Source organism: Trachinotus anak, unplaced genomic scaffold (genome assembly GCF_046630095.1).
Source record: "Trachinotus anak isolate AG129_WGS33_773 ecotype Australia unplaced genomic scaffold, CSIRO_AGI_Tana_v1 ptg000004l, whole genome shotgun sequence".
In the NCBI taxonomy this organism is placed as follows: Eukaryota; Metazoa; Chordata; class Actinopteri; order Carangiformes; family Carangidae; genus Trachinotus; species Trachinotus anak.
The window spans coordinates 15,771,534-15,794,041 of NW_027273855.1; the positions used below are offsets into that span (position 1 = coordinate 15,771,534).

Here is a 22,508-nt window from a genome sequence, read left to right on the forward strand (position 1 = left end):
AAATGCAGTATAGGCTACTTTTGATAGTACAGCGCTGTTGTATTTGATAGTACTAAAAGGTTATTTTTTCCCCTCCTGCATGATACAATGTATTTACAAAATGTACTGTTTAAAACTAGGCTGAATAAACAGACTCAGTGAGGACAGCAATATCTATCTAAAGCTGGCTAGCATTAGCTAATGTTGGCCACCACAAGTTACTTGTCATACCAGACCAAGAAAATCTGTAGCAGCAAAACCTCTATTAAATTCCATTACTGTGTTAAATTGGACAAGGCCGTGCTTTGTTGTTCATGAGCTCAACATTTTGCATTAGCAAGAGGAGGTAGTGCTACTTCTAATTTTTAAAAGTTACACAGCCTAATAAGTAGAACTGAGCCTGTTTTCTAGCTCTTTTGGCACATGGTGATACCACACGTTTAAAAAGGTTTAACAAGTCCATGGTAACGGTGAGATAAACTGTCAACACTAACCACCCACATTGGTGAGATGAGTATCCAGTATCTAATGTTGGACCTAATGTTATGAGACATCACAGCGTGTTATCTTCTTTTAAAGTTGTCACACCTGGACGTCTTCCTGTGGGATGTTCTGTGACGTTGTCACTCTCTGACGGCAGCAGTGACAGTCTAGTTTGCTCTTTCCCTCCAGTAGACTGACACACTGGCCTGCTGAAGTGACCGCGGCAGACACATAGGGCTGAGACAGCCTTTAGTCGCCTCCTGTTATTGTATGACCTCGGAGACACCGCTGACCTCACATACTCTCAGCAATACTTTAGCCCTCTAAGCACATCCACGAGTCACACAGACACATGCAGCACAGGTTCATATATATAGTCCCACAATCCCGTGCACAAGGCTGCACATGTAAGTGAGCTAAATTAGTTACACAAAAATAGACGCACAGATAGTGAGAGTAAATCTTACCGTTGTGTTGTGTGTTCATTTTGCTCATTCCTAAATAATTTCTATAACCTTAACTAGTTTTCCAGGTTGTCTTTGTTTGTCCACTTCACTATACACATGACACAATTATCCATTTTAATTCAACTGTCCCACAGGCAGGTAATTATTACAAACTAATAATATGGTATTTTATATATATTTTATATATATATTTAACTGAATATTATCCATATATTACTTAAAATAATCCTTCGAACAATCAAATAATGGCTATGTGTGTATATATATATATATATATATATATATACATAAATATGTGTATATATTTGTCATACACATCCTGTGTGTTATGACTGACTGTCTTTGTATAAAAGATATTAAATCTCAGCAGCATGACAGATACTTACACATTGTTTTAAGACCTTCTGCAGCTCATTTGTTATTTATTTACCACTGACATCTGTTGATTGTTCAGTGGAAAGGTATAACATAAGCTCCATACAACAGGATGATGGAATCAAAACATTTTTTTTAGATCCAAACTGTTTCAGAGCAAATGTATTGTCCGATTAATGGCAGACAGAAAACAACAGGAAGAATCTAATATTTTGCAGTCACTCTTTCAGTGTGAGTCATTGCCACGCATCGATGTGAAAATCGACCATGATAGTAGGTCATAACATTTGGTTATATAACCACTCCTGATGTTGTGCTCTGAAAATCATCACGTCGTCGGATATGGAAATAAAAGATATGAGAGGATGTATTAAGATCCTGGGGCACGCATGGGGGCCTAGTAATGAGGAGGAAACGGGATCAGCCGTCAGGGTCGTCAGGGTCCGACCCTCGTTCCTGTCTCATCCCACGGCTGCTCAGCTGCTCCTGTCATCCATATTTGCAGCCTCAGTGGACAATTTCCTCAGCTGCGGGGCTTCTCAGTGCTCACAACAACACATAGATCAAGTGAATTAATTCTGCTATTGTGGCAGCGCACTGGAGATCTAGGTCATGCAGTCATGGTTCTGTTTTTTTTTCTGTGGCCACCTAAAGTCATGTCAACATCCTCCTATCCTCCTCCACAATCTGACCTTGACATTCCCAGGTGATTTTCCACAGAGGTGTGTGCATGTGTCTGTGAGCCTGCTCCTGTGACACTGTTCTTTTTTTGTGCGCAGGCGTGTGTGCCAACATGTGGCGCGGATACATGCCTGAGCATCTGTGTGCCTACGTGGGTACGAGTGGGTTATTTGAGAGGGATCATAGGTATGATGAGATGTTTTAAGAAAAAAAAGAATGAGCTGTCTATACTTAGGGCTTGCCTGCGGCTATGTGTGCATGGAAGAGAGGGAGAGAATAGAGAGAGAGAGAGAGAGAGAGAGCATAAGAGTGGACGTGGGAGGGTGAGCAGAGTGAGAGAGGCAGGGGGATGATGACAAAGAAGGGAGTAGGGCGGGAGGGGGAGGAGGGGGAGGAGGGAAGGTGCGGCGAGGGCACTGTGATGCACGCTGATCGGCTCTGCTCGCCGCTGATTGGCCACGGCCGCTGCCAGTCAGAGGAGCTGGGAGTCAGCCACTGCTAGAGGAGCAGATTATGAAGCGGAGCTCGACCAGCGGCAGTCTCCTCTCATTGTCTCAATGGCTGCACACGCATTCCTCCTCTGCTCCCTCGCCTTGCTGTCCGCTCTCAGCCGGCCTGGGCTCTCCTTCTCTGATGAAGAGTTGCAGCCGGGACTCGTCTATGAAGAAGTGCCTGAAATCCTGGACAGAAGGTAAATCCATCCTCTCTATGGCTGTGAACAGAGGAGGGGTGTAGGGGAGGAGGGGTGGGGGTGGGGGTATAGGGGAGATGCATGCGGGGATGCTGGGATGCTGATGTGTTCTCTAAGGGTCTTTCTTTCTCTCCTTCAACTCCTTCCCTTCTTCCCATCTCACCCTGTGTGTATCAGAAATTGTGAATGCAGGCACCATCTGTGTGTCACAGGGAGCTGTGCTGCGAGGCTTTGTTTGTCTCAGTCTTGGGGACTGCATCAGACGCTGCTCATCGATCACGGATGGGGCTGTTGTCTCTGTACAGTAGTGTTGGTCTGGCAGGAGGGAGTTAAATAAGGCTGGGGCAGTGGGCCTGCAGGAGAGGTACAGAGGGAGAGGAAAGGAGAGAGGAGAGATGAGGGGGAGCGGCACGGAGGGAAGGTAAACAAGGATGGCACAGGGAGGAGAGGAAAGGATGCATCAGGGATGGTCTGTTGGGGTCTGTTTACTGATGCAGTCATTGAGAGGGAGAGGGAGAGAGAGAGAGAGAGAGAGAGAGAGAGGAAGAGTGGAGAGGGGAACTCAAGCCGGCCATGTCTGCATAATGCACATGCAGTCCTGCAGGTCAAATCTGGATAAAATATTCAGGGCTCAAACCTGGGGGCACTCACAACAGTGTCACAGAGACGGGACTTAGCCGGCAGCCTGGGCCTGTGCTAGCACCAGTTCCTGCCTGCTTACAGAGACATCAAGAGACCTGTAATATTGTGCCAAAGCCATGTAAGGCTCTTGAAACTATGCCATGCATGATGGCACAATCCTCTATAGCGCAAATGCTTCAAAGCCATGGTGTGCTGCAGTTTCTGACATAATGCTTTTTAGCCATTGTTAGCCTTATTGTCACACTAGCAGCACAGTAATACACTTGAATCTGTAGAGAATGAAAGATCATTACTGTCACGCTTTTATTTATTGCGCAAAGAGTCTTATCTATACGCATGTTTGCAAGTCAAATAACTTGGACTTAGAATTCAATATAGAGTCTCATGGGATTGGTCTCATTCCAGCTCAATCTAGTGTTTGTAAAAAAACCCTGACAGATCCCTTTCGTAACTTTTCACTGCAGTCACTCCGACAGAGAATGGCTACATGAATTTCTCCCAGGGTTTTGAGCCTATTCCCTGGATCAAACTTTGTACGTAACCGTGCAACGTAACAGTTCTGGTCCCCCAGTCACAGCTCCGTTCTCATCTCTGACACACTCCAAGATACTGTTATATAAGAGCAGCCGTTCATAGCTTTCATAGGCCTTGTCCTGTTTATAACATTGGTTGGAAATGCAACAGGGAAAGGTACAGTGAGTACTGACAGACTTGAGGTCGCAGGAAGATAATGAAGAGAAAATGTTCAGTGAACCTGATTTTCCGTAGTAAATGACATGTGTGGGACTATGACAAGCTACGAGCTTTACAACGTGATTAAAAATACCAGCCAGAAAGGTCCTGCCGCATGATCATATATTTTTTAGATGTAACAACCCAATTCAACATCATCCAGACACTTTCTGGGAGATCATGTTAGAAGTACATTTTAGAAATAGTTTTGTCTTTCCAGAAGACTTTTGCCTGTTTAAAACTAATGAATTGCTGTTCAAAAAATCATCAATAACTTGACAAATTTGCCATGTTGACACATTTTTATATAACTGTAATTATCTCTATGGTACCAATATTTGGAAAGCAATCCAAGCATAATACGTGCCTGGTGAAAATAAATATGGTCCAAATATGGGTACAGATTAGGGGTCAGAGACTAAGTTGCAATTTTGGAAATGACCTCCTCACTCATCCAGACTGAGTCTATCAACAGCACAAACACAGATAAAGCATGAGGAGAAAACTGTGGCAAGATGCGATTTTGCAGCTGTAGTTCAAATTTGGTTGCAAATAAAAAAACAATGTTGCTGTTGCCAGCTGTTTTTTATTGCAAGACTGAAGACAAATAAAATAGACATCGTACAAAGCTGGTCACAAATGTTGTAATGAATAGCATGAAAAAATGTTAGATGGTTCATTCTCCTGGCCTTTAATTAATAGCTAAAATATTGAGCTTTTGATGGATTATTTTAAAACCACATCAGTAAAGAGATCGTATACCTGGCAAAATTGAAAACATGTTTCTAGACAACAATAGAATAATAAATTAGATTGATAAAATACTTTATTAATCCCTTGGGGAAATTCAGAATGTCCAGTAGCTCATTAATGTATTCAGTTAATATTTAAGTCCGTGTCATGATCTACTTCCTTTGGCTCATTTATTGATATATAAAAAGCAATATATATACAAGTCATATTTTAATTTCATAAACTTGCCATTGAAAAACAGCATTAAGTTAACCTGGCCTAGTAAATTTAGCAAAAAGTAGACAAGTCAATTAGATGTGACCCAATTTGGTGAGCCTGGAACAGCACACTCAAATGACATATCATTCACACTATCCAATGAAAAATGGTCACTGACACATTTAAAAAAAAATGAATGGGGTCAGCACAGTAGCACAAGAATGATGAATCTTTCTCATTCTCAAGTGCCCTGTTTGCTGATCAGCTCTGCAATATTGTGACATGTTTATGTCTTAAGGAGTATTTTGTGTGCAGCTTTAAAGGTTTGACTGTCAAAGTGAAGTCAACATGCACTTAAATTCATCTTAAATCTCTTAAACACTGACTAACTGACCCAAATATAGATGCAGATTAGAGGTCAAAGTACTGGATTTCCAGTGGAAAGTTGTTCAGTTCAAAGAAAGATTAAAGAGTTAAAAAACCAACAGCTAATTTTAGCAATATTCAGGTATAATTTAGCTATTTAAAATATGTACACTATTTATTTTACAGATAGAACCAAACAGAGTGAGAAAAGATCAAGTCGAATGTGAATAGTCGTGTAGTATAAATATTGAATGCATTGTGATGCTAGGCTGTACACACCAGCACTGTTGCACACTGTTGAACTCAGAAGTGTGGGAAGATTTAGACAACTCTAACACTTGACCTAAGGTCAAACTTGAAGCCTCAATCAAAGCTACACTGAAATGGCAGCAGAGCTCTGAGCAGCATCTTAGTAAACATCTAAAGCTTAAGCCGCACTAATAAATCTATTAATAGGCCGGCACCTGCCCAGTGTGGGATTAAGACATGTTTCCCTGCTGTGTCAGGGACATATTTATTTACCAAACCATTATATACTTTTTAATTAATCAAATTATAATACATTTTACATATTCCCAAAACTGATACTTTCTCTGACATTAACATCACTTTGCAAAAATACTTTACCCTGTACATTATGAAATACTATCATAGCTGGGTTTGAAATTTCATGCAGGCATAATACAAGGAAATATGAGCACAAGAGCACATCACTATAGTCTGATACACTATTGATATACACAATGACAATAGTTCAAGGGTGAAAGCCCAAAATCTAATGGCTAAAGATTCCCAGGCAGTTGATAAATGTTACCCTTTCTGTTGTTAAAATATTTTAATGAAAATTGTAGATTACAGTGAGCTAAATGAACCACATAGAAACTACTGTACTCAACAAAACTAACATCTAGGATATAGAGGCTTGGATGGACTGATCCTGGTTTATGGAGTCTGGGAACAGTGGCTCAGCACTATATGGTAGCAGAGGCAAATGGGACTTGTTTACAAGTTTGGGGAGCAGACACCACACCTTCTCTCTGCTCAGCACTACACAACAGAGGCACAGATGAGGGATGATAATCGCTATCATCTGTGGGTTGGAATAAGGATGTATGGGTAAAAAAAACCAAAAAAAAAACAAACAATGAAAATATATTGATCAAGATACAATCAATAGTATAGATGATTGTCATTGTTATTAATATTTAAAAGGCAGACATTTACTTATCTAAAACGAACTGTAATCATACAGTCACAATAATGTATTCTGGGTAATTTGGACATATGTTATGTGTGCATGGTTGTTCACTTGCGTGTGCACATATTTAAGAATATGCAGAGGGAGTGAGGTGAGCCAAGGAGTGGCCCTGGCATGGCTTTGATTATGTAAAGGGCCTGTTCAGCACCCAGGCACTGTGTGACGGGCTGAGCCAATGACGGGGCCGCAGCAGTCCTGGGTTGCTGACCTCGCGAAACTGGCACAGGAACAAACGGCTGGGCTTTAGTTCGCACTCACACACACTCATGCTTGCACAGACTCCTCTGGCCCCTTTCAGCCAGCTGAGGCCTGGGTAGGTGCAGAGGAAGGAGTGCTTCATCACTTGGGGTGGGCAAGGGGTGGGGGTGTATCTGCTGTGCTACTGAGGTTTCAGTCACAACTGCCAGCTACAAAAGGCATAGTACATTTTTTTACAGCTCTTTCATATATGCTTACCCAGCATTCACCTGTCAATTTTTGGTTTTACCATAAACATAAACTCTCATATTGTAATTTATGGAATTGTACTTGCAGACATTACATACACATATTACATACACGGAATGTGTAGACCAGCATGCGCACACAAATGCACATATATCCCAGGGAGTTTCTAATTAAGACAATCATGATGCTGACGTTGAAGTTGGCATACACACACACACACACACACATACTGGGATGTAGGTTGAAGAGCTGGTATACAGGGAATGACAGCTTCGTATTTTCCTGCTGATAACTGACTCGCATTCTACAGACATCATCATGCAGCCATCATTGTCAGTTCAACTAAGATGAAATTCAAATATGAATTATTGAGGAAACCCACCTGACTACTCTACAGCTATGTACAATATGTGATATAGGACGTGGAACATAGTCAAAGTACTGCAGTATCTGTTTTTTCATACACATTTTGCTCATTCATAAAAAATTTCAGCAAACTTTTTTTTTTTTTTGTTAACAATCAATGATAACAAAAAGGTGCACAGTACAACAAGAGGATTATCATGACCATATTATTCATATAGTAGAAGCCCAGTGCAATAAATCCTATAAATATAGGTTCAGAAAACAAGCCTAATAAAGACGTGATGTGCATGTTAATATTCTCTTACATCACACAAGGAAATTCTACTCAACTAAACAACATTAAACTTGATCAGTGGAACTTAAGTCTACACTATATAATGGCAATCTAGTCACGATTTCCAGAGGTCAATTCAAATTTATTAATTAACGCTTGAACTGTCCAGAGCGCCACGAGCTCTGACATCATGCCGTAATCTCTTCATCTTGTTCAGGGTCTGTGTCTCTCCAATGAACCTGACCTATGCTTACCCCTAATCCTAATCCATCTGGCACTAAACTACACAATATTACCCAGGTGCAAACTGCACCAGACGGGAAGATAATTGCTTCAGGCTGCTGGCATTAATATCTCTGGCAACGTACCCTAAAACTGCAACTTCCCATGTGATCAGAAATGGGACCTGTTCATTCCTTTTCATTTGTTAGCTGCTGCCTGAGTCTGCTCACCTTGTTTTGACCTGTAATCGCATTACCCGCCCTGGACCAATAACTAAAATTTTGAAAATGTCAGAATGGACAAGTGGGATGAATCGTTTCTTTCATCTGGAAAAGCAAAATGTAGTCAGCTGTGTCTGAGCTATTGTGCGTGGCACATGAACAACAGTTCTGGCATTTGAGTCAAGCAGTTTATTCAAGCCATTTTTAATCAATTGAATCACCATTTCCTAACCTCTTTCTTACAAAATGTAGGTTGGAGTTGTTGTTGATAGATCACCTAACCACAGTATGTGGGCCAGCTCTGAGTAACCAATGTCTGGGTTACCGAATGAGAGAAACAAAGAGTGAGCCGCCCTTGACAATAGTAGTCACAGCTAGTGACTTGTCTTTGTGTGTTCAAATTTAGTAAATATTCAGGTCATCTTTAGTCTATCTTGTGTATCTCCTAAAAAGGCCTTTCCTACAAGATCACAGCATTACTGTTCAACTAAGGATAACAAAGATAATACCGTATCACTGACAGATGAAGTTCTTTACAGACATTGCTTTTGTTGTGCTGCAATTCATAAAATGACTTGAAATGTCTATGACCAAAGTTGAGAAATAAACAGACTGAAATGATGCCTGGTGACATGACACAAAACAAAGACGTCATTTGCCACTCCCACAGATTTTAGGGTTTACCTTTTACAAGCCCATTATAACTGGCTATTGTGTGGAGATTAACGAGTCAGCCCAGATGATCACCAAGGACAGGCCTAGACAGGACAGACCACGCCGTCACAGCAATGGGTGGACTATCACAACAAGCAAAACTGACCATGTCAGCGCCGCCCAGTAAGCCCATTGCCGCTGCATTACGTCTTTGATTAGACAGTTAAAAGGATCAGGATTAGCTTCAAGAATGCTATGCAGGGTTTAGTTAGTCTGAGGGAAGGACAGCTAGGGCAAACACGTGAAGGAAAAGGAAATGGTGAGTGCTCTGTCCCTCGTGTATTATGTAGGTCAGTCCCACATCAAAGATTGGTCATTTAGTAAAAGCAATACACCACACTGAGACTGAATTCCTGCAGCATAGACACCAAGCAGACCTACTGACTTTGTGAACTGCTTATAAGATTCTGGGGGCAAAGAATGTTGTGCAGTTTTTTCCCATGTGAAAAAATGTTTGCCATATATGTTGCAAAACGTTATTTAATTCTATAAATCAGTTTTGTGAGAATTTTGCATTTTATGCCTCAACAGCGGAGAGGTAACAGGAAATGAGAAAGGAGAGAGAGAGATAGGGAATGGCATGGACACAAGTCCATGGTTAGCACCATAACCCCTTGGCCACCTTGGTGGCCCCATATTAAAATCTTTGACTTTATGCTTAGATTGTAATGACCACTTTCATACATATTAACGTAAAAATGTGTTTATATGTGGCAGTTTAGCAGCTACTGTATAGATGCTCAGTTTCCAGTTTTTTGGGTACACCTAGCTAAAACTAACGCAATCCAATAACGTTCTACAGTATAAAACAGTCCTTACAATAAATTCCACATTCATGAAGGTTGTAATGTTCAGTTCTTATTGAGAGGTGTCGATTCAACTTTAGTATCATTTTGCTGCAGTTTGTGGTGGTGTCGAATTGTAGTATGCATGGCATTTGTTTCTATTATTTTGGCCGCCCCATTTATATAAGTGAGGGGAGGGTGAATAACATAAACATATCTCTGTATAATGCAACCACATCTTTCAAAAATGATGATACAATTACAACTCTCTAAAACAATTTTAATAAAAAGTGAACATTCTAGCCTTGAAAGGGGGATTAGTTTGCCGGTTGTAGTTGACTGCATTAGTTTTAGTTGGGTATAGATTTAGTTGTAGCGCTTGTGTGCACTAATAAACATACTATCTTTGGTATACACACATTTAGAAGCACATAAGTACAGTAAAATGATGTATAAAATGGATAAGAAAGGGAGTATAATCAATATACAAGCACTGTCGTTTTATAAGTTTAAGTTGTAAAATTCATTTTATAACATATAACATTCTCATAGACTTAGCCTGTAAAGCCTATTTTCATTGCCGTGTGTTTGCTGCATCTGCATCAGTAAACAGTGAACTTTCCTGTTCAAGGGGAAATGCTAAATAAGCATCCTGTACACATTATTATGGAGCATTATCAAAAAAAAAGAAAGAAAGAAAGAAAAACCTTAAAAGCTTCCCTGCATCTTGTGATGACAAGACCTTATTGTGTCTTCTGTCTTTTCCACAGCAAAGAGAATCCCAAACAAGCAACAAGAGTCACATCAAGTAAGTAACAAATCTAGTGTGACGCAAGGCCTGATTCAATCAAACCTGCCATGGTAATCTTGATGCTGATGTGTTGGGTAGATAGTCCTGACAAATGCATTTCGTTCCTGATGCTGGAGACATCTTTGCTACAGTGTAAAACAAAAAGACTTTGAAGTGTGTGTGTGTGTGTGTGTGTGTGTTTGTGTGTGTGATCCATACACCTCAGTGGCAATTGAGATGCGTGGCTATATTTAGGCCCTTTGGCTAAAAGGAAGAAAAAAAGGAGACTTTCCTTAAAATTATATGATGGCAATTCATATGCTTTTGGAACAAGATGAACAGTATTTGTAAACACTGAACAATACTAGCGTAGCTGTGAAATAAACTGCTGATGAGTCACTGCGATGACGCAAAACAACTGGAAATAGATAGGAGCCTGAGCACAGAGGTGTACACAGAATCTCTTTGCGCTTGTGTTTGTGTGTCTGTAGTGTGTGGAGTCGGCTGGACTTTTATGATGATGTTGCAATCTGCAATGCAGCATTGCAATCAGCTTTATATGTACACAGGTAGAATCTTTCAATGTGTGCATGTGTTTTCAGGTCAAGATGGTGGGTACGGCTTAGAAAGTGAAGAGGTTATTTTGACGCCTGAAGATGAGAACCCACTCAGGAGAATACTGCAGGTACACACACTCTCTATTCTTCCCCGTACTATCTCCACCATCAGCCTGCTATCTCCATCTGTACATACAAACATACAGGCACACACACCATCACACACACACACACACTGGGATGCCTGCAAACAAAACAAAGCATACTCACTCAGCCACATCGCTTGACCTTGGATGTGGCAATATTGTTGGTTTCACATTCACTGGAGGTAAAACATCCTTGCCACCCACACACAGAGGACCACTCTCACTGAAAATTCAGTGAAACCATATGCTGGAGCAGCTGATGCATTCAGGCAGGGTTACATGTGTCATATGGATTAACCGATTCCTTGCAGTAACCTCTCCTAAACTACTGTATTCGGTGTAGTAGCTGTTAAATGTTTTGGAAATTGCCATTGCAGTTACCGTACCTCACAATTCCAATCATTATTCAGATACTTTACTTTAAACAAACAATTAAAACTAATAATAATTTCATAGCCAGTGTGACTGCTACTTTAAATGTCTTGTAAAATAGTGCTGGATTAGCCCAAATGCTCTCCAATGAGATTTGGCCTCTAAGCGAAGAGATTAAAAAGCTAGAGGGGGCAGTTTCTATCTGCATAGTGCAGGGAAGCAGTCTATCAGTCATCACACTATGCAAATTCAGAAAGCTCCTGTTTTCTATGGAAAAGACAAGAATGCGCCTTCCTAATTTGAGATTGAGAGGTGGTTGGAACACTGAACTTTACACAATTTACATCTCTACACACGTGACATTTTATGATAAGAATGAAGAGCTTAAAAAGGTGATTTAAAAAAAAAAAAAAGATTGCCCTTTGAAAAGAAATATCACAGCATGTATAAAAGGGAGGCACAGTAGGTTGTGCACCAGAGTGAAGCTTGCTTTGGATCAGTTGTGTGGAATAAATCATGAGCTGCTGAGTAGTGATATACACAGATTGCCCTGACACATGTTGTGAAACTGAAATGGCTGCACGCTGTATTTAGAGGAACAGGATAACCTGAATGTCTGTGCTCAGTTGCTGCGTCCCTGTTAAGTGGCTGGATTCTCCAAAGTCTGCATGTCAAGACTTTTGTCTGTTTACCACGTGAATCAGTTTATGATTATTCTTTACATATCGTGGCAATTTCTGATTTAAAGGAGAGGAGCGGGATGGACAAATCCTTTATGGCATACCAGTGTTGTGGGCCACATACTTCTAGTATCTCGCCCCTGAAATGAGGCACAACTTATATGTCTGAATAAAAACCTGATTGCCCCCTAGAGGGCAGTCAAAGAATGCAAAACTGCTGCTGCCTACATTTTGGTTGCTGGTTTTACTGCAGTTTTTTTATGTCTCCCGTGCTTAATTACTTTCTTCATATGTTTGCAGCCTTTTAACTGGCATCAGCCAGGGATGTCTCACAGTAAGAGGAAGCTGCTCCAGTCTCTGATGGGGCCTTATGGCCCTCTGAGTGTGTCTTACAATGGGAAGACCTGCATTCTGTTCAAAGCAAAGCGCCTGGCAATCCGCTACAGAAACCATACCTTCATTGATCTGACTGAGAGGGTCTTTAACCCCAACTCACCCGTGGACACTAAAGGCTCCATCTGCACCAAGGAGAAAGCTACGTAAGTCAAACCAAAATGTGATCGGGCAGGGTCAGAAGTACAACTTGTATTCAAGGAATTTGTTTGGGTTTGTTTGGGTTATATACAGCCGAGGCATCACATAGGTTTGATTTTTTATTATTAGAAATGGAAGCAGAAACAAAAATGATCTACAGATGTGCTGAGGACTCTATTGCTTAGTGCTGTGGTGAATCAGACATTTCTAATGTTTGTGGTTTTCATCTGCAACAGGCTTTCTTTAAGGTTCGGTGACGTGGAGGATTTGCGAGGTCTAGTAATCAGGTAAAATGCACATGCTTACTTCAGATATTTACACTAACCAACTTAAAATATATATATATATACCTAAAACTTTTCATTTACCACATTGACTAGTCCATTTTTGTATTAAAATATACATTATATATAACCGCACTGTCTCTTCTGTCAGGCTTCAGATGTCCAACACTTTTTATGAGGCAGCTGGTCAAAACTGGTTCACACTAGACAGTGTTCACATCCACTACAACTGGACCCAGGAGGCTACATTCAACGCCAGCGAGGTCTACGCTCCTGCCACTTCATCCTACCATTGCCAGCACGTCAGCAGCCTGCACAAATATGACACCCTGCTAGTGCCCAGCTCCCACACTGACACATCTGCTAACTGGCACATCACTTTCACTGATTTCCAGGTACACTTTAACACAAGAGGTCCAGCCTTTGTTGTGTAACTCTTCTAGTTATGTCTGCACTGTCACAGTTTTATCAGTCTTTCTCCCCTGTTTCCTATGTGTGTGCATGTGTTTGTTTGCTTGCCAGCCATTTCCTTTTGTGTTCCGCCCATTTGGCTGTCAGTCAGTCTGTCTGTCTGCGTGTTTACTGTCTGTTTGGCAGTCTGTCATTCTGTCTGTACAATGTCTGTTTAGCCATCTGCTGGGCTCCCTCAACCTGTGCATCTGCCCAGTGTCTCTGTGCCTGGTAAGCCCAGTAAGAGCCAGTTGTCCTCTTTAGTTCAGCCTAATCTGATCTTTCCGCCTTCTCTTCCAGATCCAGGCCTTCAATGTGCAGTCAGACAAGTTTGCGTCGGCAAGTGACTGTGCCACTTTCCTGACGCCAGCCATCCTAATGGGCTTGGTCACATCTTTGATCCTGCTCCTTGTCTTAGCCTATGCCCTGCACATGGTGGTACACCTCAAGCACATCGACCGCTATGAGGAACACAAAGCTACTGTCTACTTTCCCCGTAGTCCAGAGGCTGAGTTGCCAGACAAGAACAGCCTGTGAAGGGAAGAGAAGAGCTGGAGGACAAAAGGGGAAGAGAGGGAGAGAGAAACTGAGAAGCAAGACTGAGGGGAGAGCAAGTGAATACAAGAGTGAAAAAGTATCCTCCACTGAATATTTGTTCAACAAAATGTCAACTTTGCCTGTTCATATGAAAACCTTGTACGTCTTAACTACTTTAAGTAAATGCAGACCGTGGATGGATACTTTTTCTTCTTTCCTCATTGATCTGCATCTTGGCATCCATATTCCGAATAAGGCCTTTGGATGTTCAAGCCTCTCCCTGAGAGATGGTTCCTGATCCTAATGTCAAAGGTCAAAGACAGCCCCAGGGCCCTGAGGGGCAAAAACTTATACAGGCCTTTACCCCAGCCAGCCATTAAAACCACAACAGGCTAGCAACTGTAGCTAATACAGCTAACATCAGATGCTCCTGATTAAATGTACGTATTACATGGCTCACAAGTGTCATATTACAAGCTTTCATCACACACATTGTCCTCCCAGCTTTCATTACAGTGTACTTTGTCTAATACTGCTGCAAGAAATATATACTTCAAACAGCCAGTTTTATCGCTGAAATAGCCGTATTAGCTGCATGCCACAAAAGGCTGGTCTATCTGGGCTAGCACAGTGTTTCCTAATAATAAGGATTACAGAGAGTCTTGCATGAGTTGCAGTTTAAAATAATCAATTATGGCACAAAGTAGAAAGAGCTTGAAAAGCTTTTGAGTGTAAGAGAAGGGAAATATTGGGAACCACTGGTCTAGCATCTGGCTGGAGTGAACGGACCAGCATTACTGGCCCTTCAGAGCCTCTGGCGTCTCTCACCTCACCCCTGAACAAGACTGCTGCTTGGGACTTAACTGTGAAACGGCCTTTTACAGACCAGCCAGACAAAGGGGGTTCTATAAACTAGCACAACATTGGTTAGTAGCGAAAGCACTAACAACAAACTATCAAAGACTATACAAGGAACTATGCTGCACAAGACGGCCCGTCTGAGGGCACGGCAGGAATGCGGGTCTTGGGACGGCTTGACTCTCTAAGAGTCAAGTGTTTGGACAAGGGAGGCCATAGAGCCTCCATCCACAGCACTGGATTTGACTGCCAAAGTGAAGCTACAACGGAGTTGCCATAAAATATGGTGAGACACAGAGTGAGACAATGTGAAAATGAAAGCTAACCATTACAGCTATGTACAAAACAAAAAACACATACATGTACAGAACTGTCACTCTGCGGAGGTCTTTTTTTTATATACAATGTAATCATGAAATACTATTAGGTACAGGATGACTATGCTAATCCTCATAACCAAAAGGATATACAAAGCTGTAGATACATTAAGATCTCTATATGATCATAGCTGTTTACTATCTTCAAATATTGCACAACTAATAAACATAGGTACAAGTAAGACATTGTGCTATGAGGATTGGTGAAAGTATCAATGCATATGATTTTTTTCTACAAAGTATTAACATATTACATTGTCTGTCTATTTGTTTTAAGCTGGGCCAGACAATGTAAGGTCCAGTTTCATCTAACTGTAAATTACAGTAAAAATTCCTACCATAGAAGGACGATACTATGGAATGCCGTCCACCCACTGGGACTTATAGATGCCATTATTATGCCGGAAGCCACACTAGCAGCAGTAACAGCATCAGTAAGTCATTACTACTGATAAAAACACTCAGCATGACAGTAAATAGATATCTTAACATTCGATATGGCAGTTCTGTCAATCTGTAGCAGTGTGAAATGTGTTCTTTGGTCATAAATGTATCCTACAAACTATGAAATAAGCGGAGGCGGTTTGTCCAAGGACCAACTGATGTAGAGTGAACAATAAATGATATTCAGAGGAAAAGGTGTGCCGTCTGTATGTTAATATGTTAATGTTGTGCTGGATACATAGGCAATACTGATCACATATTCTGCTTTACTTTTGGTAATTAATTCAAGTACATCATGTATTTCCCAAATTTGTAATCATGTAGTTAATTGTTACTTAACCCAGAGCTTTCCAGCCCAGTGTCTAGGTCTTCTGCCAGCGTCGTCTCCCCTCCTGAGCACCATCTGCTCTCTTCTCTCACCTCACTCTGACCTAAAATGTCAGTACCCCTGACTGGGACAGTTTACCTGCCGGCAGCTGTCCAATCAGACACCTTCATGCATACTTCATAGGCAATCATAGCCATATGAAAATTTGCAATCTCAAACCAGAGCCCCGATGTCATCTCTCTTCTGCTGGTGATAAGATATATCTGAATCCAAGACCCTATACAGTTTCAACTATGTGTTTTCATTTTCACATTCAATTTTAAAAGAGTTTAGACAAAATCACTCATCTTACTTAAATACAATATCATATAACATGTGCCCCAGTCCAAGACTTGACAGTATCTATACTGATTAGTCTGAAGTACACTAGGCCATTGAAATGCTAATATTTTAAGATGCCATCTTTGATGTTTTCAACACAAACATAAAATGAACAGAATTAAATCAATGAGAATGTGGCATTCACAAGCCAGCAATTTACAGTTGTATGCAAAAAAATTGCCCCCCCCCCCCTGGGAAAATTATATATTAATGAAAATAAAAAGAAGTAAATACAACCCCTGCAGCAAGCAGACATTAGAAATTTTGAAGTAAAAAGGTCTCATTTTCAATGTCTTTTTCTGCAGACATCGGGCATGCTTGTGATCTACAGGGACATCTAGTGGCAATAAGTTGCCCTAGCAACATGATACATGTGCACTAACCAGTTTCCGGCAGTTTGAACACATGCTGAATGGGATCACGTTTTCAATAACGAGTGGAGTAATGGATGTAAGGAATTTTTAATTAGGATTAGAAATTCAGATTCACGTTACAGTTGCAAATTCCTTTTCTGTTACTTCGACACTTCCGGGAGTCTGTCTACCTGGCGTTGCATTGTGGGTTGATAGCAGTGTCCTCAGGTGACAGGAACCTAAAGTGAGCGGAGGCGGATGGTTTCCATCCAAAGATGTCGACCACGCTTGCTGGTAACTGTATTGTGTCTTGTTAGCTGGATAGCCCGCCACTGGTATGAAGTACCTTCTGTACAGTTAGTGAAGCTGCTTCATTGTAGTCAAAACAGTTGGCTACACGATAACAAAACTGATTTCACATATCTAGTCCACCGTGGACATTAATGGGTAAATTCCTGAGTGGGACACCGGGCAAAACTTGCCGAGCCCCTCTCTGACCCGTTTCATTTTCCCCTAGACATCCAAAAACTACTACACAGTTAAAATTATTACTTGATTAATTAATTGGCAACAATTATTGGTGTATTTTTTTGTTTATATTTATCATTTTAAGCAAAAAATGACAAACTATGTACCAGCTTCTCACACTGTGAGTTTTCTTGTGACAGTTTTTGACTGTTGATCAGACAAAACAACATAATTTGAATGCTAACTTGGGTTTTAGGAAGTAATGGTGGCCATGTTTCGCTGTTTTCTGACATTTCGCACACTGAACAAGCAATTGATTGTCAAAGAAAATAGTTGTTAAGCATATTGATAATGCAAGTTATCTTGCAGGCCTGATGTGATGCAATAATGACACAGGGTCCCTTTATGAGGCAAGGGCCACAAGATTGAGGATGGTGGATTGGTCTAACGGATTGGATTTCTAATGTTTAACGACATTTAATCAAATTTTCTAAATAGGTATGATATGGACTTTTTTTTTTTTTTTTTTGGTGAGATCTGTTTTGGCAGCCTTGGACCTAGCAATCTGTACTTTTGTCTGTCATTCATCCACATTTGCATATTATGCAAATCAAAGTGGAATGAAAGAAAGAAATGAGTTGTGACTTGAATTATTATAGAACAGTGCCTTTTACCTTTAAAGACAGCCTGTGATGAGCAAAGATTTATCAGACAGACTACTTAATAACCTCCCAATCTTAGCCCGAACCCAAACCAGTCATCTCAGTAATGCCAGACTATAAATTAACCTAAAGCCTGATCGCCTCACTAAACCTCATTGGAAGGCACCTTTGATGGTTTGTGGCTGATCGGACAGTAACAAGTAATATAGGCCTATCTAATTTCTTCTGCTGTTAATTGTTACTGTAATGTTAATGTTAACGACAAGGCCTACATTTTCCATGTAACATGCTCATCACTGTCTGTAATATTAGGTAGTGATGGGGGAAACAAAGCTTTCTAAAGAACTGAATCACTGTGAAGCAACTGTTGAAAATGATTCACTGTTTCTATGCATCTGATGTTGGCAAAATGCTGACATCTGCTCGTCCATTCCATGATATTGCATTTGTATGAATAGATTAAATGTAAGACTATAATCAAAAGGTTTTCTTGATAATGTATAAAATAATTAACAACTTAATATTAATAATAATTTGATCTAAATGTAGTTGATGAGATATGATGCTGTGGACCAAAGTACTCAACAGTCATTCTTTTGGATAATCTGTTTCGTAACATGCAGACATAAGTTTGGGTATTACATAGATGTATTGTAGCAAACTGAAATGTAAAGTTGCTTTTCAATACAGTGAAACAGAAGCAGGAGGATTGTAGTCGCTTGTATGAGTGTTGCATCCATTGAGCATGCAGTTTTATAATATATCCACTAGAGGTCAGGATAACAATGCCTTCAGTAATGTGCAGGGAACCATGCATCCTGTATTAGTGAAGAATTGTAAAAGGTACATTGCTCAAAGGTAGGGGAGCACAAACAGTGGGGCTGAGCAGAGAGATTTTACAAACACATCCCAAGTAGCATTTTTTTAACATAAAACCTTTTTTCCATAAAAAGCAAGATTTTGTCAGTTTCATAATGAACAGTTTATTTGTCTGTAAGATAGATCTAGTGCCTAATACAGAAGTCATAGAGTAACCAATAGACCTATTGTGTAGTTTTTCCAAAGAGTATATGGAAGATTATTGTCAAAAGTTTTGTCAGCCCTTAAAAAGCCCAATATTTAATTTTTTGAACATTTAAATTTGGGATAAATTCTCAGACCTTCTCAGAGTTTTATTTAATGGTGAAAAATCTACATGTTGTTTTTTTTCTCAACTAATCATGTTTTAAAATATAGGCTTGTTTCACTCTGAATGTGCCTCTCTCTCAAATACTGCAGTAATGTTTGGCTGTGCCCCACAGCTGTACTCAGAAAGTGTTCTTCATATAACATGCTCTAGATGTCAGTGTTTACTTGTGCTTGCTTAAGATTTTGTTGGTTTCCTCTGAATATGCTGTAACGCCTAATGAATGAATTATAATACATCAAGATTTGAACCTCCTGTGACCAATTGTGAAGGCCAAAGGACAGACAGAATTCAAATGTTTTTTTATTTGCTGCAGGGAGTACCATGGCATCAGTAACTTGTAATGTGACTAAATCTGCATATCATATTAACTGGCAGTTGCTTGTAACACGAGAACACTGGAATTTTAAATCAAATTGAACAAATAATGTACACAAATATATAATAAGGAGGAAAAAAGATTTATCGAAAGCTTTGAACAACTGGGGCAAAGATTGTTTGTGTTGACAGTGAAGTCAGAGACTTTTATTTGACCAAACTTCCCTCAGTGATCCATAATTTCCCTTCTTCTCTGAGACATGAACAGAAGAGTCATGTTTAGTGTTTGTTGTTAATCTCTCCCTGTGCAGAACTCTAGAGCGAGGATCCTCAGAGTGCTCAAAGCTGGGGATTCGGACTTTGTGGCTGCAGCCTGTGCGAAGACAGATAGGCCTGCCTGTTTTATATGTAAAGCTGCCAGCCAGAAAGCATAGGCCCGCAGGGTACTCCGCACAACTCCTTTGTTGCAGCCAAACTGTGGCGGGGTCCCACTGTCTAAGCTGCTTTGCATTCTGAGTGCACAAGAGATGGGAAGGACACTAAGGATGGTAGGTGGGTAAAGTTGGACCTTTTTGGGAATTCATGTTGTCATGCTTTTTACACAGCTGGCTTGGGCCCGGATGGCAGCATCGTGTTTACCACACTCCCCCCTCTTTCTCTTTTATTCTTCAACCTTTTGAGTTCTTCCATTTTTCAGTTTATGTTCCGTCTTTGGTGTGTCCACCATGGCAAATAGTTAGAGATAATGTTGCTCAGCCTTTCACGGCTTGGATTATTCTGCACTGCCAATCATTGATTTGGTCCAATGGGGCACTTTGATGTGCGTCCGGACGCGGTGAGTCGACTATTAATTGAACATCACAGTCGAGCCAATCACAGCCTCTGTGTTCCTCAGCCTCTATCAGCACAGACGCAGTGAATGGCCTCATTTTAGCCTCTTGGGCACGTTATCATCGCAAATGAGTTGGTTATCAACAAGACAGCCTAGACTATGGGGCTTAAACAAATAAACAATCCAAGGGTGGATCAGAGGAGTTCCACAATGTGCTGCTCTACAGACATGTTTAGTTGTTTTATGAATATGCGTATTTTGTTTTGGTTTCTGGGTGCAGATCGTTTGCTGTAGTGATAAATATTTGCTGTTATAAAAGGCTGAAAATAGGTTGTTTTGACAATTGTGTCAAGTCCTTGGACTGCGTTTCTGAATCTAAAAAAAGGAATGATAAACTATAATGTAATGACTGAAAGTACACAGTGTTTAGGCACTTGATTTGCAGCCATGTCGCACAATGTTGCCAAACCAGTAAAGAGAAAGCAGGCTGCAAGAGAGAGGTGGCCTATCTGGTTCTGCTCATTCTCACTGTAATTTCCTGTAACATGGGGCATGGCTCTGGTTCTCTAGGCAAACAGCTTGCCTTTGAAGAGTGATTTGAAAATATACATTTTAATAAGGTGCAGTGAGGCAGGGCCAACAAGACACAAGAAAAAGATAAAAAAGAGATTGCATATCTGAAATAAGCTGATGATGGGAAGAGGAAAATATTAGAGAAACAGAATAATGGGGGTAAGGAGAGGACTTGTAACAGCAAGGTGTTTTTTCTTTAATTGAAGTGGCTGGGGAATGTAAAATGGAATGGGACGCTTTGGGCAAATCAATTGTGAGCATGTTGTGAATGTAGAGCACTTTAGAGCCATTTTTAATCTGCTGCACAAAATAATGCAAATATCACAGACATTTTCTCTGGCTGCCTGTTATTTCTCCACATAATGAAGCCACCTCTCCCATCAAGTCTTTTCTTTCAGGCAATCAGCCAGCTGCTTGAGTCATTTCACACTGTTTGTTTGAAGATGGAAAAGAAAATTGACAAGTTTTCTCCCTTTTACAAAAGTCAGACTCTCCACACAATTTGTGCATCGGATGTTGCTTTTTATTTTTTATTTTATTATTGCTCTGGACGTCCCTCAGCCCTACGTCACCCCTTTCCATCTTCCCCTTGTTTCTCACTCATCTCTGGTTTCTACACTCTCTCTTTCCCAGTCTTCTATTTTTAGGGAGAGTGCCTTTAATTATGCATGTTGTCATAGTGCTTTTAGTATTACTGTCGTTTATGAAGATGGGTTTGCATCCCTCCCACACACAGTGCAATCCTAGCTTTCTGTTTGTTTACTTGGCTTGCTTTGCATCTGAGTGTAACCCCAGTTTGAGGACACATTGTAAAGTGTAAGATATGAGATGCTTTGGCTCTTAGGAGACCAGCAGTGCAGACATGGCAGTGTGATAAAAGGGCAAAGGAGTCTGACTGGGTATCGTGTGTGCATAACTGCACAAACATGTATTCAGATCATAACACACTGACACCCCTGTGACCTCTTGTTAGACCTGGTGTAGTGATCTCTTGAGTGTTTAGACTTTCTTTTTTCCTGTTATCAAAAAATGATATGATGTTACTGAGTGTGCATCGGATTCTTGTAAATATATGGATTTAATTGATTCCTATTTGCAGTTTTTGATAACGAAAAATGGAAGAGAAAAATCCATCCGAAAATATGTGCAAAATAATTCAATGTGGTTTTCGGCACGCACCATAAGACAGCTGAGAAGTCGGCCATGTTGATTTGACACCAGGATGACACTCGCTGATTTCTAGCAGGACGCACTCTTAAACACCAGATTATATGGCCCAACAAATCTTCCTCTTTCTCTGCCTCTGTTGTACTGTGCTCCAGTTGCTTTCAATTTACTGGCCTGTCTTTCTTTATCCCCTTCTTCATTTTCTCATTATGCTTCAGCCTTTTAAAAGCAGATGGCTTCCTCATGGCTCTTTCTGTCTCTGTCTCAGTGTCCTTCTTCCACCTGTCTTCTCTAACCCCATGGTTCATTTTCATTTCCCTAAAAGTCCATGTTTTCCGCCTCCTGCTATCCACCCTCTTTCTCCTCAGCTTCTTTCATCTCCTTTCTGACCATTTCTGCTCCTCCTCGCCCAGGCGCTCCTTTGTTTTGATATATGACCTAATTACATGGCTAATTGAGGTTCTTGTAGCTGCCACACGGTTTGGTGGTGGGGAAGTATATCTTGTTGCCTTTACAATACGTGTGAAGGTCATGGTCCGTGTCATTGTTCACCTAAC

The 22,508-nt window shown here is 40.7% G+C and overlaps 1 protein-coding gene across 1 annotated transcript; it reads left to right on the forward strand.

The window, feature by feature from the left end:
- The first annotated feature begins 2,368 nt into the window (after positions 1-2,368).
- atp6ap1lb (ATPase H+ transporting accessory protein 1 like b) lies at positions 2,369-15,877 on the forward strand. Its single transcript, XM_071476365.1, has 7 exons — positions 2,369-2,676; positions 10,425-10,462; positions 11,047-11,129; positions 12,500-12,738; positions 12,970-13,020; positions 13,169-13,412; positions 13,768-15,877. The coding sequence occupies exons 1-7, from the start codon at positions 2,543-2,545 to the stop codon at positions 14,002-14,004; spliced, it is 1,026 nt and encodes a 341-aa protein (XP_071332466.1). The 5' UTR covers positions 2,369-2,542; the 3' UTR covers positions 14,005-15,877.
- Positions 15,878-22,508: the final 6,631 nt, after the last annotated feature.

Coding starts and splice junctions, on each gene's coding strand:
- atp6ap1lb (XM_071476365.1), top strand. CDS start 2,543: ATGGCTGCACACGCATTCCTCCTCTGCTCCCTCGCCTTGCTGTCCGCT. Junction 11,130..12,499: donor CACTCAGGAGAATACTGCAG/GTACACACACTC, acceptor ATATGTTTGCAG/CCTTTTAACTGGCATCAGCC. Junction 12,739..12,969: donor TGCACCAAGGAGAAAGCTAC/GTAAGTCAAACC, acceptor CATCTGCAACAG/GCTTTCTTTAAGGTTCGGTG.